General features: G+C 38.1%; 1 protein-coding gene across 2 annotated transcripts in view; it reads right to left on the bottom strand.

Moving 5' to 3' along the window:
• The window catches only part of LOC143882167 (mediator of RNA polymerase II transcription subunit 16-like), a 64409-nt gene extending 51573 nt beyond the window's left edge, over positions 1-12836 (bottom strand). The window contains exons 1-2 of one of the 2 annotated variants that reach the window (XM_077385616.1): positions 12308-12836; positions 10760-10828 (exon numbers count right to left, since the gene is read on the bottom strand). In XM_077385616.1, the coding sequence (XP_077241731.1) occupies positions 10760-10828; positions 12308-12540 (302 nt within the window). In that variant the 5' untranslated portion in view covers positions 12541-12836. The remainder of the gene's footprint in view (positions 1-10759; positions 10829-12307) is intronic. The other variant, XM_077385615.1, reaches the window with a different exon arrangement.
• Between the last annotated feature and the right edge of the window lie 1041 nt (positions 12837-13877).

Here is a 13877-nt window from a genome sequence, read left to right as displayed (position 1 = left end):
CTTTCAACTGAATGCTTTATTTAGATCACTTCAAAAATGTGGGCCCACACTGTTTCTGCCGCTCGAGCGCATATAAGCTTATATGCACTCGAGCGCACAAACATCTCTCTCTCTCTGTCTCTCTCTCTCTCTCTCTCTCTCTCTCTCTATATATATATATATATATATATATATATATATATATATATATATATAGAGAGAGAGAGAGAGAGACCCGAAATTTATTTAGGAACTCGATCCGGCAACTTAAATTTTATTAATATGATAAAAGAGTACAAAGAGGGGGACACACCACCTTACCTCTGATCCACAAAACTAATACAACCTAAGTAGTCCATTTTCGTTTCGTTTCGTTTCAACCGAAACGTTTCATTCCGGTCCGAAAAACCGAGAAGGTTCACAAAATACAAAGAAAAGGAAGGATATTTTCCGTCCCTTTCTCTCCCCAAACATTGAAAACCCTATATAAACCCACCTAAACTGTATAAAAACCCTATTGAAGTATCTCAATAAATTTAATGTTTAAGTAATAAAATGTGTCCATAAAATAGTTTCTTATATTTTTCTAGCAATTTTTCATTTTCTTAGATTTTTCCATTTTTAACTGTTAAAAAATCTGGTTGTAGCGTTGTTTCTGAAACGAAACAGCCGAAACACTGAAACGTTCCGTTCCACTGACCAAAATGAAACGGAATCGATAACTTAGAATACAACGAAACACGCAGATTACAAACACATGGAATGAACAAAGAGTCACATCCCGCAGAACCCTATGCAGCTTTGGAAGATCTCATCACTGACAGAACACCCTATTATTCTTCCTCTCACATGCAAAATTAGCAATATGATTTGCCACCTGGTTTTCTTCTCTAAACTCATGCAAAAAATTAGGCTTCAAGTGATGGAGGAGGAGATTAAGTTCCTATCAGTCGTACTTTATAGACGAGGGAGGTTCCTCATTAGTAAAAATCATATCAATAAGGACTTAACTATCACACCCGAACATTCAAGAAACCAAAATTTTTACAGTATCGAAGGCTATCGAGAATACTGCTTATTTTCGCCTGAATATTGGTCTCAACTCCATAATAGTGAGAGAATGCAAAGATAGTCTTAACTACAAAATTTCTATTGATTTCACCGCCCCCAGATAAACCCGGATTTCCCTTGGACACCCCAACAGTATTTAATTTAAGATCTCCATCTTTGGCTTGTCCCAACACATAGGATAACTCTAACCACTTTTAATGGTCTAGGAATAATCTCCATGATGCCTAGTCATCTCCTCCCAAGATGAGCAATCAGAAGATGGACAAAAAAATCTAGTAAGCACCTTCCCCCAGTTAATCGCGACCATAATTAGGAAGTTGATTGGCCTATAGTAGTCCTCCATATGCCTATGACATCTCTCTCACCATATCTCCCATGTAATGAGCGAAGGAATTCTCTCACCATATCTCCCATGTAATGAGCGAAGGAATTACCTTTAAAGCAAACCCAAATGTCGTTTGTCTCAAACTATTGAAGCATCAAACTATTGAAGCAGCATAGCATTAATAGATTGGTTCTCAACCAGAGGCACATCAAGATAGTTTGCAAAATGGTTCTACATCAACTGAGCCACATCACTATCAATGAAGACATGATTTAGATCCTCTTCATTTGGCCTAGTGCAGCACACACACTTGGAAGGGATATGTATGAGAATATCTCTCAATCTACTATCAACAAGGACATCATGCATAAAAAATTTCCATATGAAACATCCAATTTTAGTTGGGAGGTCTTTCCAAATGAAAGAAATCCATCTCTTAGGATTTAATGGCATTGATGGTATTATGGAATATTGTCCTTTCCTAGCAATAAATCCCATTCTTCATCTTCATTTATCACATCCTAAACAAGTAACTTCAAGTTTACATTTTCCTAGTTAGAAACTTCATTTATGAGAGGATAGTTTCCAAACCATTTATCAGTCCAAAAAGAGAAATTTACTCTCCCAATAATCCACCCACTACTGCTTATCCAATCATCTTTCATCGGGATCAAGTCCTTCCATTGTTTAGAGCCACCTGCATTTATATCCATCAGATAGAAACTTCTACCTCTCAAGTACTTGGATTTCAGAGACACGTCAACAATTAGAATTGATATGCGAGTTGTATATACTTTTGAGTCTAAAAGCGTTGCTTACATCTCACAATAGTGTAGTGCCCAACGCCACCTTCTTCCAAGGGCTTGCAAAGATATTCCCAGTGCACCCAATGATGCTTTTTTCCTTGGTCTCAAAGTTTGCAAATATACTTTCTATCCTTTTTAGTACAGCTCCAGAAGGTAAATGAGTACACACACACACACACACACACACACACACACATCTATATACTATATAGCAGAAGAGAAAATGAGAGAATTATTTGAATTTCTCCCAAAATTCTATGAGAATTACACATCACTTTTTTTGACTTTTTTTAACAAAGGCACCCATTCAACCCACATATTTTCAATCCTACCCCCACCTTTATGCTTTTTAACAAAGGCACCCATTAAAGCCACATAATTTCAATCCTACCCCCCTCCTTTATGCTTTTTTAATTATGGAAACCTCTATAGATTGGAGGGCTAGGATCAACCTATGGAAATGATTTTACGGGCACAACCTATTGATGTTGTGTTCCATCACATGGACGGTTTGGATCAACCTATGATGTGGTCCGTACAGTTCTTTGTCGGCCCGTGCATCACACAAGGTTTTTTACTAGTACATATACACACACACACACACACACACACTATATAGCAAAAGAGAAAATGGCGAATTTTTTGAATTTCTTTCTAAATTCTGTGAATTTAACACGTCAGTGCCATTCCCCTTCTTCCATCTATTACGATTCTATCCCTCTAAATTTGCCACTTCGTTATATACCCCTGGGATGTTATCCCTCTCTATGGCTATATGGAAGGGTAAAATCATACCTCCACTCTCTTTAATATGTGTCCTCCGTTTCTCTCTCTCTGGAAAGTCAAAGATATTTTCTCCGCAGCAACTTCTGTGCTTCACCAAACACGTGTCCTTTTCTCTCTTGCATCTGTCCCCAAGAACCCTAATATCCACATTGTCCTTCCTTTCAGCCAGAAGAGGAAAGCCAAATTGTTTTCCCTATTTTTTTAGACAAATCGATATTCATCGCTATTAGAAGTTCTAAATGCCAAAATTCCCAAAGTACCCACGCCATCCTCCTCATTCCATGTAGTTTGTTTCTCTTTATAAAGTGAGCCTAATCTTTATACCAAATTTGGTTGGATTTGTTTTACAGTTTATTAGTGTCTTTTTTGTGGGTTTGGAGAAAAAAGTTTTAACGCTTCTTCCGTTTCTTTCCTACAGGGCTTCGATTTGTGGTATATCCGACCCTAGAAAATATGGGGTTTATCTGAGTCTCAGCTTTGTAAATAATTATGAGAGTTTGAGAGAAGAAACCAATATGTACTGGCCAAGAGATCATGGCCAGTACTTGAGCTCTGAGGATGACTTCTGAACCATGTAAAGGGTATAGAAAATAGAAATCATGTTTTCCTTTCATTCATTTACTTCCTTGATCAATGAAAGATACTATGCTATATTCTTTTTCCTTTTCTCTGTTCAATTTACGAGCTCTCTGTCTTTCTCAATAGGTTTTTTTTTGTTTAGCATTAAATTTTTCCACTTTTTTGTGACTAGAATAGAGATTAATCCTTTACTTGCTTGGCTTTTGGAGGGATTTCAAGTCTTCTATCTGAGTAATTTCTTGCCTTTGTTCTTCTTTGCAACGGATAACCATATATCATCAGCTTCTTCTCCATTTCCTGCGAAGAGAAATTTTGGTTGTGCTATCACTCACAATTGTAATTTCCAAAAATCTATTGACCTGGCACTTATGGCAAGCAATTTCTTGGAGAATGGGAGCATCGGGGATGATTCGAGTTGCAGTACTGATGCTACTCTGGTTTTATTGATCTTACCCATCTAGCCAACCAAAAATTTGGTCGGTACTATTTTCTAAGCACTTTCTTCTTTTATGAGTTTTTGGATTAATATGTGAATTATTTATATTTCTATTTTGTGAATTTGATTTTACATTTCAGTTGTGTTTTGAGTATAGACATTTTAATTTCACCTGTGTGGATTTATCTCTGCTGGTTTTATCTTTGCTCTGTGTATAACAAAGAGATCCATGGATTGTGAACCACTTATACAAAGTCCAGTTATGGATTTGCTTGCATTTTATAAGTTTGTTGGGTCGTTGATGCTTCTTCTTGGATATCAAGAAAAATGCTCAGGCTTTAGCATCTGCTTCTTTTGACAAAAAAATGCAGATTGGCCATTATACATTTTAGAATGGATTTTATTCGATGCACGCCACCTATTTGATGGAATGCCTCAAAAAAGATATTGGTACACCGAATTCGATTATTGTAGCAAAATTTATTCCTGCAATTATCCATTACTTTCTTTCTTTTTTCTTTGTCATTTTTTACAAATTAATTTTTTTATTTGTTTGGTTAAATTTAGCCCATTTTAGGGACAAATTGATTTTACAAATTACTTTTTCTTTGTTTTCTTTGCTTTAATTTAGTCCATTTTAGGGACTGTTGAGGATAATTACTTTCGAGAAAGGGTTCATCTTATGGAAGTGATTTTTGGGGCACAACCGTTGTGGCCCATCAAATGGATGGTTTGGATCATCCTATGGTTTGCCGTATAGTACTTTTTGAAAAATACTGAACTATGCAAGGTTACACCAGATAAAAGCTCTAAAATAAGGGGGTATGGGAGTATCATAATCCTACCCCTAGAATTCTTGGGGCACAACCTATTTACATTTGAACCATCAAATGATCCTAGCCTTCCACAGGATGATCCTAACCATCCTTTCTATAGTGGTTTCCATAACACCCAGTTCCTTTTTAGATCGGAAGGCTAGGATCATCTTATGGAAATGATTTGTGGAGCGCAACCTATTTATATTGTGTCCCATCAGATGGATGGTTTCGATCATCCTATGGTGTTCAATACAATACTTTTTGAAAAATACTGAACTACAAGCTTACACCATATAAAAACTCTAAAAATAATGGGTGTGGGAATATCATAATCCCACCCCTAAAATTCTTTATATAAAAGGGTAAATTTGTCATTTTAAAATTTAAAACCAAATGTTTGAATTCTGTCAGGCGACCATCAACTGTACTCAATTTACAAAAAAATGGCAGAATGCCATTTCTCTTTTTGGAAATTAGCGAACTATGTTACTCTTTTTGGAAATAGTGCATAGTAGGTTACTGTTTTTTGCAAAAATTCCTTTTTTTTAATTTCTTTGGTTAAATTGAGCCCATTTTAGGGCCATTGATTTTATAAATTACTTTTTTCTGCTATTTTCTTCGGTTGAATTTAGTCCATATTAGTGACTGTTGAGGATGATTACTTTCTAGGAAAGGTCATCACCTCATTTATTGTTTCCATGTAAAATTTAATTTTTAAGAAGATTTAAATTTTCAATCCTACCCCCTCGTTTATGCTTTTTAACAAAGGCACCCATTCAACCCACATATTTTCAATCCTACCCCCTCCTTTATGCTTTTTAACAAAGGCACCCATTAAAGCCACATAATTTCAATCCTACCCCCCCTCCTTTATGCTTTTTTAATTATGGAAACCTCTGTAGATTGGAGGGCTAGGATCAGCCTATGGAAATGATTTTACGGGCACAATCTATTGATGTTGTGTTCCATCACATGGACGGTTTGGATCAACCTATGATGTGGTCCATATAGTTCTTTGTCGGCCCGTGCATCGCACGGGGTTTTTTACTAGTGTGTGTGTGTGTGTGTATATATATATGTGAATGCATGAAAATACATCAAGACAATTTTACCTCCACAAGATAGAAGTTTTCCTTTCTAACCTTCAACTCGTCAAATTTTTCAATAAGACCTTAAAAAATAACTTTAGACGACCCCCTATAGAGAGGTGCACATAAGTATTCCATATTAAGAATTCTCCTCTTATATAGAGAAACTTTATCAGAACATGAGAAACAACTCTTATCCCTGTTAATAAGCTGACCCGAGGCTGCTTCATAAAATGCCAGGAACTTCGTAATATTATCGATTGTTCTCTCTTTTCCATTAGAAAAAATAATAGCATCATCCGCAAAGAGGCAATTTGATTCGGGTATACAACCTCTAGAGCAAAAGTAATAATCAAAGCTTTCCCATCCTGAAAAAGGTTCCTTCGGCCCCTACTCAATACTACTTCTACAATGATAAACAAGGAGATAGAGGATCACCCTGATTAAGACCCTTGGTTGATTTAAAGAATCCCTTCGGTTTACCATTAATACATACTGAAAACGAGCAGTTTGTTATAGTATTCTTCATCAACTGGATGATATAATTCCCAAAGCCAAATTTTGTTAAACCCACCATGAGAAAGTCTCATCTAAATCCGATCATAAGCTTTTGCCGTGTCAAGTTTGAATATCACATTGCCCTCAAAGACTTTCATGTCAATAAGCTGGACCATTTCTTACACACAACTCAACTAACCCTTTGTCCCAAACTAGTTGGGGTCGGCTAATGAATCCTTTAGAGAAATGTCACGAAGAAGGTGAAAGGATCTACCCGGCTCAAATTGACTAAGTCTAATCCTGACACTAGTAGGGTTCGTCTACATGGATCAATTTCTTCCCTTCTACCCTATCCAAGGTCATGCTCTCTGTTATTTTCCTAGCCCTCAAGTATTTCCTCACTGTTCCTACCCAAGTTGTTTTCAGTCTGCCCCCACCTCTTTTTAGTCTATCAACTTGGCAAGAGTCACTTTTTCTCACTGGAGCATCCAAAGGCCTACGTTGGATATGTCCAAACCATCTTAAGCGGTGCTCTCTCATCTTCTCCTCAAGTTAAAATAAGTTAAACCATTTCTTACACAATGGAGATGCTATATATAAACAATGTCCTTACTTTAACAAAAGCGCTTGCTCACAAGATATTAGTTTATGAAGGATGGTAGGTTATGGGGTATATGCAAATGAGGGCCTTGGGCGACCATCCCAGTGGCACCTTAATGGGGCACCCATGGGCTCCAATACGAATAGAGAAAATATAGACAGTTCACTAGAGAGGGATCCGTCAAGGCAGACTATAAGGATAGAGGCTATTATCGAGTTATGCACCAATTATGGTACCATCACTCTAGACCATATGGGAGATAAAGGGGCAGTACAAGAAAGGGTTGGTTAAAAAAAGGTTTTGTAGGCTTTAAAGCTTTCTAAAGGCAGCTAACCAGTTAGTAATCACCTTAGAGATAATTTTGTAAATGAAATTACAAATGATAATAGGCCGGTAGTATGACAAACCCCTGCGTTGCTCCATCTTGGGGATAATAGTAACAAAGCTCGACGTGTAAGAATTGGAAAGACTGTGGCCCAAAAAAATTCCCTAACAGCTCCAACCACATCATCTTTTATAATCTCCCAGCAGAAGTAAAGAAAGTGCCATCAAAACGATAGGCTAGGGGCACTTCCAACTGGCATCCCAAAACCCGAAAGTTTGATTCCATCCACGGTTGGTTGCACTATCAATATGGAATTCTCATCCATTATCATATTAGGATTATCTTCAAGAATGTCATTATTGCTAAAAGTTCTATCTTTAGAACAAAGGTAACCACAGAAAGAGCATGTCTCTTCTTGAATTAGAAGTGGATTATCCACTCATGCACCATTGTGCCATAGTTTGGTTATACTGTTATAGGACTTTGTTGCAGAAACTAAAGCATAAAGAACCGTGTTTTAATTCCCTTCTTTCAACCATTCATATCACGATTTTTGTTTCATAAAAATTTCTTCCTTCACAAGTGCATGGTGAAAATTTCATCCTTCATAAGCCAAAGCTTCCCCGTTCGGAGCAGAAGGACTCACCCCATAGTTTGTATGGGGTGAGTCCATACTTTGTATCCTGGCCCTCCACCTCTCTAATATTATGAAACATATCCCCAAAAATCTCTTTGTTCCAACTCCTTGAAGTAATTTTCAACCTCTTAAGCTTGGCAACTAGGATGTAGATATCACCCTCAGGGACAGGTTTTAGCCAATCCTCTTTAACTGCGGGCATGTACCTTTCATCAATGCTCCACATCTTCTGAAAGTGGAAGGTTCTTTTGATCTCCAGGTTCAAATTACTGAAGGAAAGAAGAGGCACATGATCGGAACTAGGGGTGTTCATTCGGTTTAAACCGAACCGAAATATTTCGGTTATGTAGAAACACTAACCGAAACCGCAATCGAATATTTTGATATCTGAAATAACCGAAACCGAAATTCTGTTCAGTTTTTCGGTTACTTCGGTTATAACCGAAAATGGGAAGCACAAACCTAAACCAGAAAAAATGATGGTGGGATTTTATCCATCAAGGGGGGCAAATATCATTCCCCAACAATGAAACCCTTTCTCTTCTCAAATTGAACACAAAGAAGTGAAAGAACAGAACATTATAGAAGAATCAAACCCTAAATTCGTGAAATTTCAGAAGAGAAAGGCTGAAACTGAAAGGGTTTAAAAAAACCCTTAAAATTCCAGAAATTTAAGAGAGAATGGGTTCCTTTCATGTCGGCGGCAGGCATATGGCATAGTAGCATACCTCGGCATGATTCACGTAGGGTCATGGAGTCACGGTGGCCGGTGACGGTGATCGCTAGTCGGCAGTGTTCTTCCTCTCTTCTCCAAGTTCACACTTCACAGCAAATGAGCAAAGGGCAAAGGCCACTGTAGAAAAGAAAACCCTAACTTTCTTTTAATTGATTTTTGTCATTACTTATTTACTTACTCATATATTATTCACCCCCTTCTTTTACCCATGAGAACCTACTTTTAGTCTTACTCGATTGACTGATTGAATGTGGGTTGTCCCAAGTAAGAAGAAGGGGTAAATATGCATTTAACGTCTTACCTTTTCCCACTTAATAAAGGGCAGTGATATATATTTACGCCCATTTTCAATGTTTTCATTAATAGGGACACCCATCGTGGCAATCAAATCCGCTGGGTTCTCCTGACTAAAGTAAATCAGCCCTACCTACCCAAAGAAAAGAGTACAGCAAGCCCTCTTTAGTGAATCGTGGCAATCAAATCCACTGGGTTCTTCTTGACTAAAGTACATCAGCCCTACCTACCCAAAAAAAGAAAGTACATCAGCCCCTCTTTTCATTGATACACTGACAAAGGGTGTCCCTAGTAATGAAAAGAGGCGTAAATATCACTTCCCTTAATAAATTGGTTCTACAAAACCGATGTACAAAACAGAAATGGTGATAAATGAACACAGAGTTCGGTTTTCGGGTAAACCGAATTTTTTGTTGGAGCTAACCGAAACCGAAACCGAAAACCGAAATTTCTATCAACCAAAAACCGAAACCGAACCGAATAGAAAAACACCCGAACCGAATTAACCATTTCGGTTCGGTCGGTTCGGTTATTTCGGTTTTACCCGAGTAATGCACACCCCTAATCGGAACAAGTTCTAGAGAGATGATCGACTCTGATATGAATATTCTGCTCACTCCTTTTGCTATTGGAGAGAACGCTATCAAGAGTAGCCCCCGCGCTCCCACCTTCCTCTTGATTATTGTTTCTGGTATAAATCTAATTCCCAAATAACCATTTCCCACCAAACGAGCCCCCTCCACTGCATTCTGAAAGTCAAGCATTGATCCAAGGGACGGAGCCTTAACTCCTGTCTTTTCCTCCGGGTTTAATATTGCATTGAAATCTTCTCCCACAACTCACTTCTCACTTATATTATTGTTGCATTCCACTAAATAAACCCAAAGAGATCTTCTTCCCACTTGACAGCAACTGGCATAAACAATAGTAAAGACAACTGAGACCATGCCTTCATTATAGGTTGCTAAAACTGAGACAACCTGATTTATAGAACTGATGGAGAGGGATAATCAACTCTTCCACATCATGCATATTTTCGGACATGCCTCATCGACCATTGAATGATTCATACATATTTTGCTAGCTACGTCATTAACTTTCATAAAATCTGTCATAAGGCCAAGCCAATAAGATCACGACAAGGCCAAGTAGCCATTGTACCATGCCAGACCTTAGTTACTAGAACTGGCAAGAAGTGAGAGCAACAATAGGAGCAGCAACGAAGTAATGGATATGTTATTTCCTGACCCAAATCTTCTAGTATTGCAAATCAGTGCCTGAATAGAATATTCTTACAACTTTAAGAGAAGAAGCAAGGGCACCAAACCGAGACTCTGATTGAGCTGTGTTAGGAACCTCGGGTGCAATTTCTTTGGGGACGTGCCAGGGTTTTATGTAGTAGTTAATGGTGGAAGCAATGTTTTCATAACCACAGTGTTTTCATATAGGACCCTTTGCACTAGGAATGTGATATCAGGGGCTTCTGCATTTCGGGTTTTGTCCTCTTCCTACATGTTATTCTGTTTAGAATAATACCACTTACGACTTACACCATTCAAAAAAAAAAGAAAGAATAATACCACTTACTCATTATAAAATCCATATGATACATAGATAATAAACAATATGCATGCCACATAGCATATCATTATAGTAATTCTCAATTCCTTCTCAAAAGCCCAAGGCAATAGTGGAATGTGAACAAATCCCTATATTTGGAACGTCCATATGCTTTTCATGATACTAACTAGGCAAGAAGTACAGTCTGCAAGATACAAACCTTGGAATCCTTGCACACGTTTCAGAAGCGCATGCTATTGCATTAAGCCTCCCGCACCAAGTGACAGCACTGCCCAACAAACATGTAGAAAATTGTAACAATAAGTTAGTAACTTAAAGAAGCTTTCGGTCAAGTAAAAAGAAACATGAAGCTGTAAACTATAGGCAAGAAAATCTAGGCAATCAACACCACAGAGATGATTAGAAGAAAAAAAAACAAGAAATGGTGGATAGAGGGTGTAGTTAAGCCAGTACAAGAGCCTATGGGCTGCATTTGGATGTGAAAATGCTAGTTGTAGGCTAATTAGCAATTTAGCATAGAGAAATTGAAATTTATAGCAGTTCCCAGGCTCACAAAGTTCAGAGAGAGGAAAAAAAAAAGAACAGATGCATGGATCTACTAACCCAAAAAAAAAAAAAAAAAACCTTCAATAATCAACTAAAAGCCTTGATTTCACCATACATAGGTATGCTTGAGGTGTGGAAGAAGAACAACTCTGCTGCCATTTCCAGATGGGTTATATGTCTCAGGGAGTTCGTGCAACTGTTAATATTTTATTTCTATTTATTAAAACAAAAAAATTAAGAAAACAACTCTGTCCTTTCCTTACCACTACATACTACCCAAAAACATTTCTACAAGTCAGAGAAAAAGGTCATGAGATACGTCTGTGTCTGCTAGATTGGAGTATCTGCTCCAAGAAAATTCAAACAACTGCACTTCAAAAAAAAAAAAAATCCTTAAAATGTTTCAAAAGTAGACAATTTATTTCAAGGTGGCAAACTACTTCAATTGAAACCAGACAAGTGTGAAAAAGATGTAAAACAATAGAAACCCAACCGGCTGCTTTTGAATTCAACTATGATCGAGATGCTTGTGATAACCAAAAGCTGAATGCATCAACAAACCTTCAATATTTTATCTATCCTTTCTACCATTGCATTTCTAATGAACACTTCCCAGAATGAAAATGCTAGTAAAAAACCCCCAAAAATTTTCTCTACTTCACCACAAAACTTCCTAAAACAACAGAAAGCTACCTCATAGTTGCACTTTGCGAATGTTTTGATATCGAAGGAAAAAAAAAATGGATGCCAATACAGTCCACAAACATCTAAGAAATAACAAATTACAGTTTTTTACATTTGAACACAATAATAATTGGAACACAAAGAATCATCTAAGGCTCTGTTTCTCTAGACGTCAAAAAAGGACTTAAAATTTGTTATATGTTAAAATTTTACGTCAAAAAAAAAATGGAGCCTAAGGGGAAAACATATATATACATACTACATATAAACAGTCAAGATTCAACTACTATCAAAAGTTAATTTTGAATCAAAGTTATAAAAAAAAAAAAACCTGAATTAATTCAACTACTTTGGTTTCATTTGAACAAGAAGGAATTCTACTATTAAAATCAAAATGCTTCCAAAGAAGAACAATTCGAAAACCTAGAAAACCTAGATTCCATCTACAATCACAACATATCCAGTAATTGAGATCGAATTTTACTACTAAATGAATCTAAATATGGAAAAAAAAGACCTAAAATTGCGACAGAGCTCAGGGACGCTCATCTTATGGCGTAGATTCGACTGTGGCTGCTTGAGCCGAATCCGAAAAACAGTCGCTGGTGCGGAAGGATCTTCATCCATGAGGTCTTCCTTATTTTCTACTACTTCTTCTACCTCAGTAATTTCAGATCTTTCTGAAACCCTAGATTCGTGAGGTGGATCGTTTGAATCCTCCTCTGCTTCTTTGTTGGAGATTGAATTCATAGGAAACCCTTGGGGTGTGTTAATATTAAAAAAAAAGGGGGGGGGGGAGGGAAAGTCGTGATTGAGAGCGACAGATAACACTGTAGAGAGGATCTTAGTGGGATTTTGTTTTTCCAAATCGATAGGGTGTGTGTGTGTGTGAGTGCGTTTTAGGGTTTGCGTGTGGAATTAGGGTTTCCGCTTCGAGACAAGCGAGAGATTCTGAGTGTTGGAATTCCTTTTCCCATTTTATGTCAACGTCGAGAATGGTTTTTCTCTTTTTCCGTCGACTCACGATGCCGGAAAGAGAGAGAATATAAAAACAGTCTCGGTTCAGGGGAAGAATATATTCGCCCCAATTTTTAACTTGAGGAAGCCCTCTCTGGTGTATTATTGTATTAATGAGTTAATGAGTAATGACTACTCTTTTACGCTATAGTGGGGCTGTCCAGAGTTAAGAAATGATGGGGGGAGAATATTATTTTTCCCATTAAAAAACGCGGGCAAATGGAGTTCTTTTGGTCATTTGGTGGAGCTGATTGTGCGGAGGTCAGAAAATGGGCCCCATCAATCGATAAAATCTTAATCATCTATGTTTAACGGGTAAAATTAGGGGTGCAGCTAGACCCGGCCCCCTACGGATCCGGGTTAAACGGGCCGGGTCAAAATGACCCGGAAAATTTTACGCTCTCAGATCTGCTTGCCAAGAAGAAAAATCATAGGATTTGGTGGTGGCGCTAGAAAGGGATCAGATCTGTGTAACAAAATGGTGATCAGATAAAGGTTGAGCTGAGATCGGACTTCCGACAGGATCGCCGGAGAAGACGACGGAGGGTGGGATGGAGGGAGAAACCCTAAGTTCCAATATTTTTCCGTTAGATAGACGAGTGGATTTTAGTAAAAAAATTTGAAACCCTAAGCCGACTCTTTTTACCAAAAAAAGGGCACCCGCGGACACCGCGGGTCCACCTGGACCCGCCCGGTTTTGACAGGCCGGTTGACCCGCGGGTCATTTAGAAACGGGTCATGAATGATTGACCCGAACCCGGAAATTACGGGCGAGCCGGGTCGACCCGCGGGTCCAAGTCACATTTTGCCAGGTCTAGGTGCAACTCGCATAGGGTTGGGTCGGGTTTTGCCAACCCGAACCCGACCCAGCCTATGATTTTAAGCTTAAAAAGTAAAAAAAAAATTATTAACTCGGGTCAGGTTGCCCAAGCCCTCAACCCAACCCAACTTTTTTCTTGGTTGAACCCGTCGGGTTCGGGTGAGCCCGCCCAAGTTGCACCCCTAGGTAAAATAAATTAACAGGAGGATCAATTGATGGTTGTGATTTTTAGATTATGGGTATCCAAATT

This window comes from Tasmannia lanceolata, unplaced genomic scaffold (genome assembly GCF_043159265.1).
Source record: "Tasmannia lanceolata isolate RefF3 unplaced genomic scaffold, GAP_Taslan_0.1 ptg000007l, whole genome shotgun sequence".
Taxonomy (NCBI): domain Eukaryota; kingdom Viridiplantae; phylum Streptophyta; class Magnoliopsida; order Canellales; family Winteraceae; genus Tasmannia; species Tasmannia lanceolata.
This window is presented reverse-complemented; position numbering and strand designations above follow the sequence as displayed.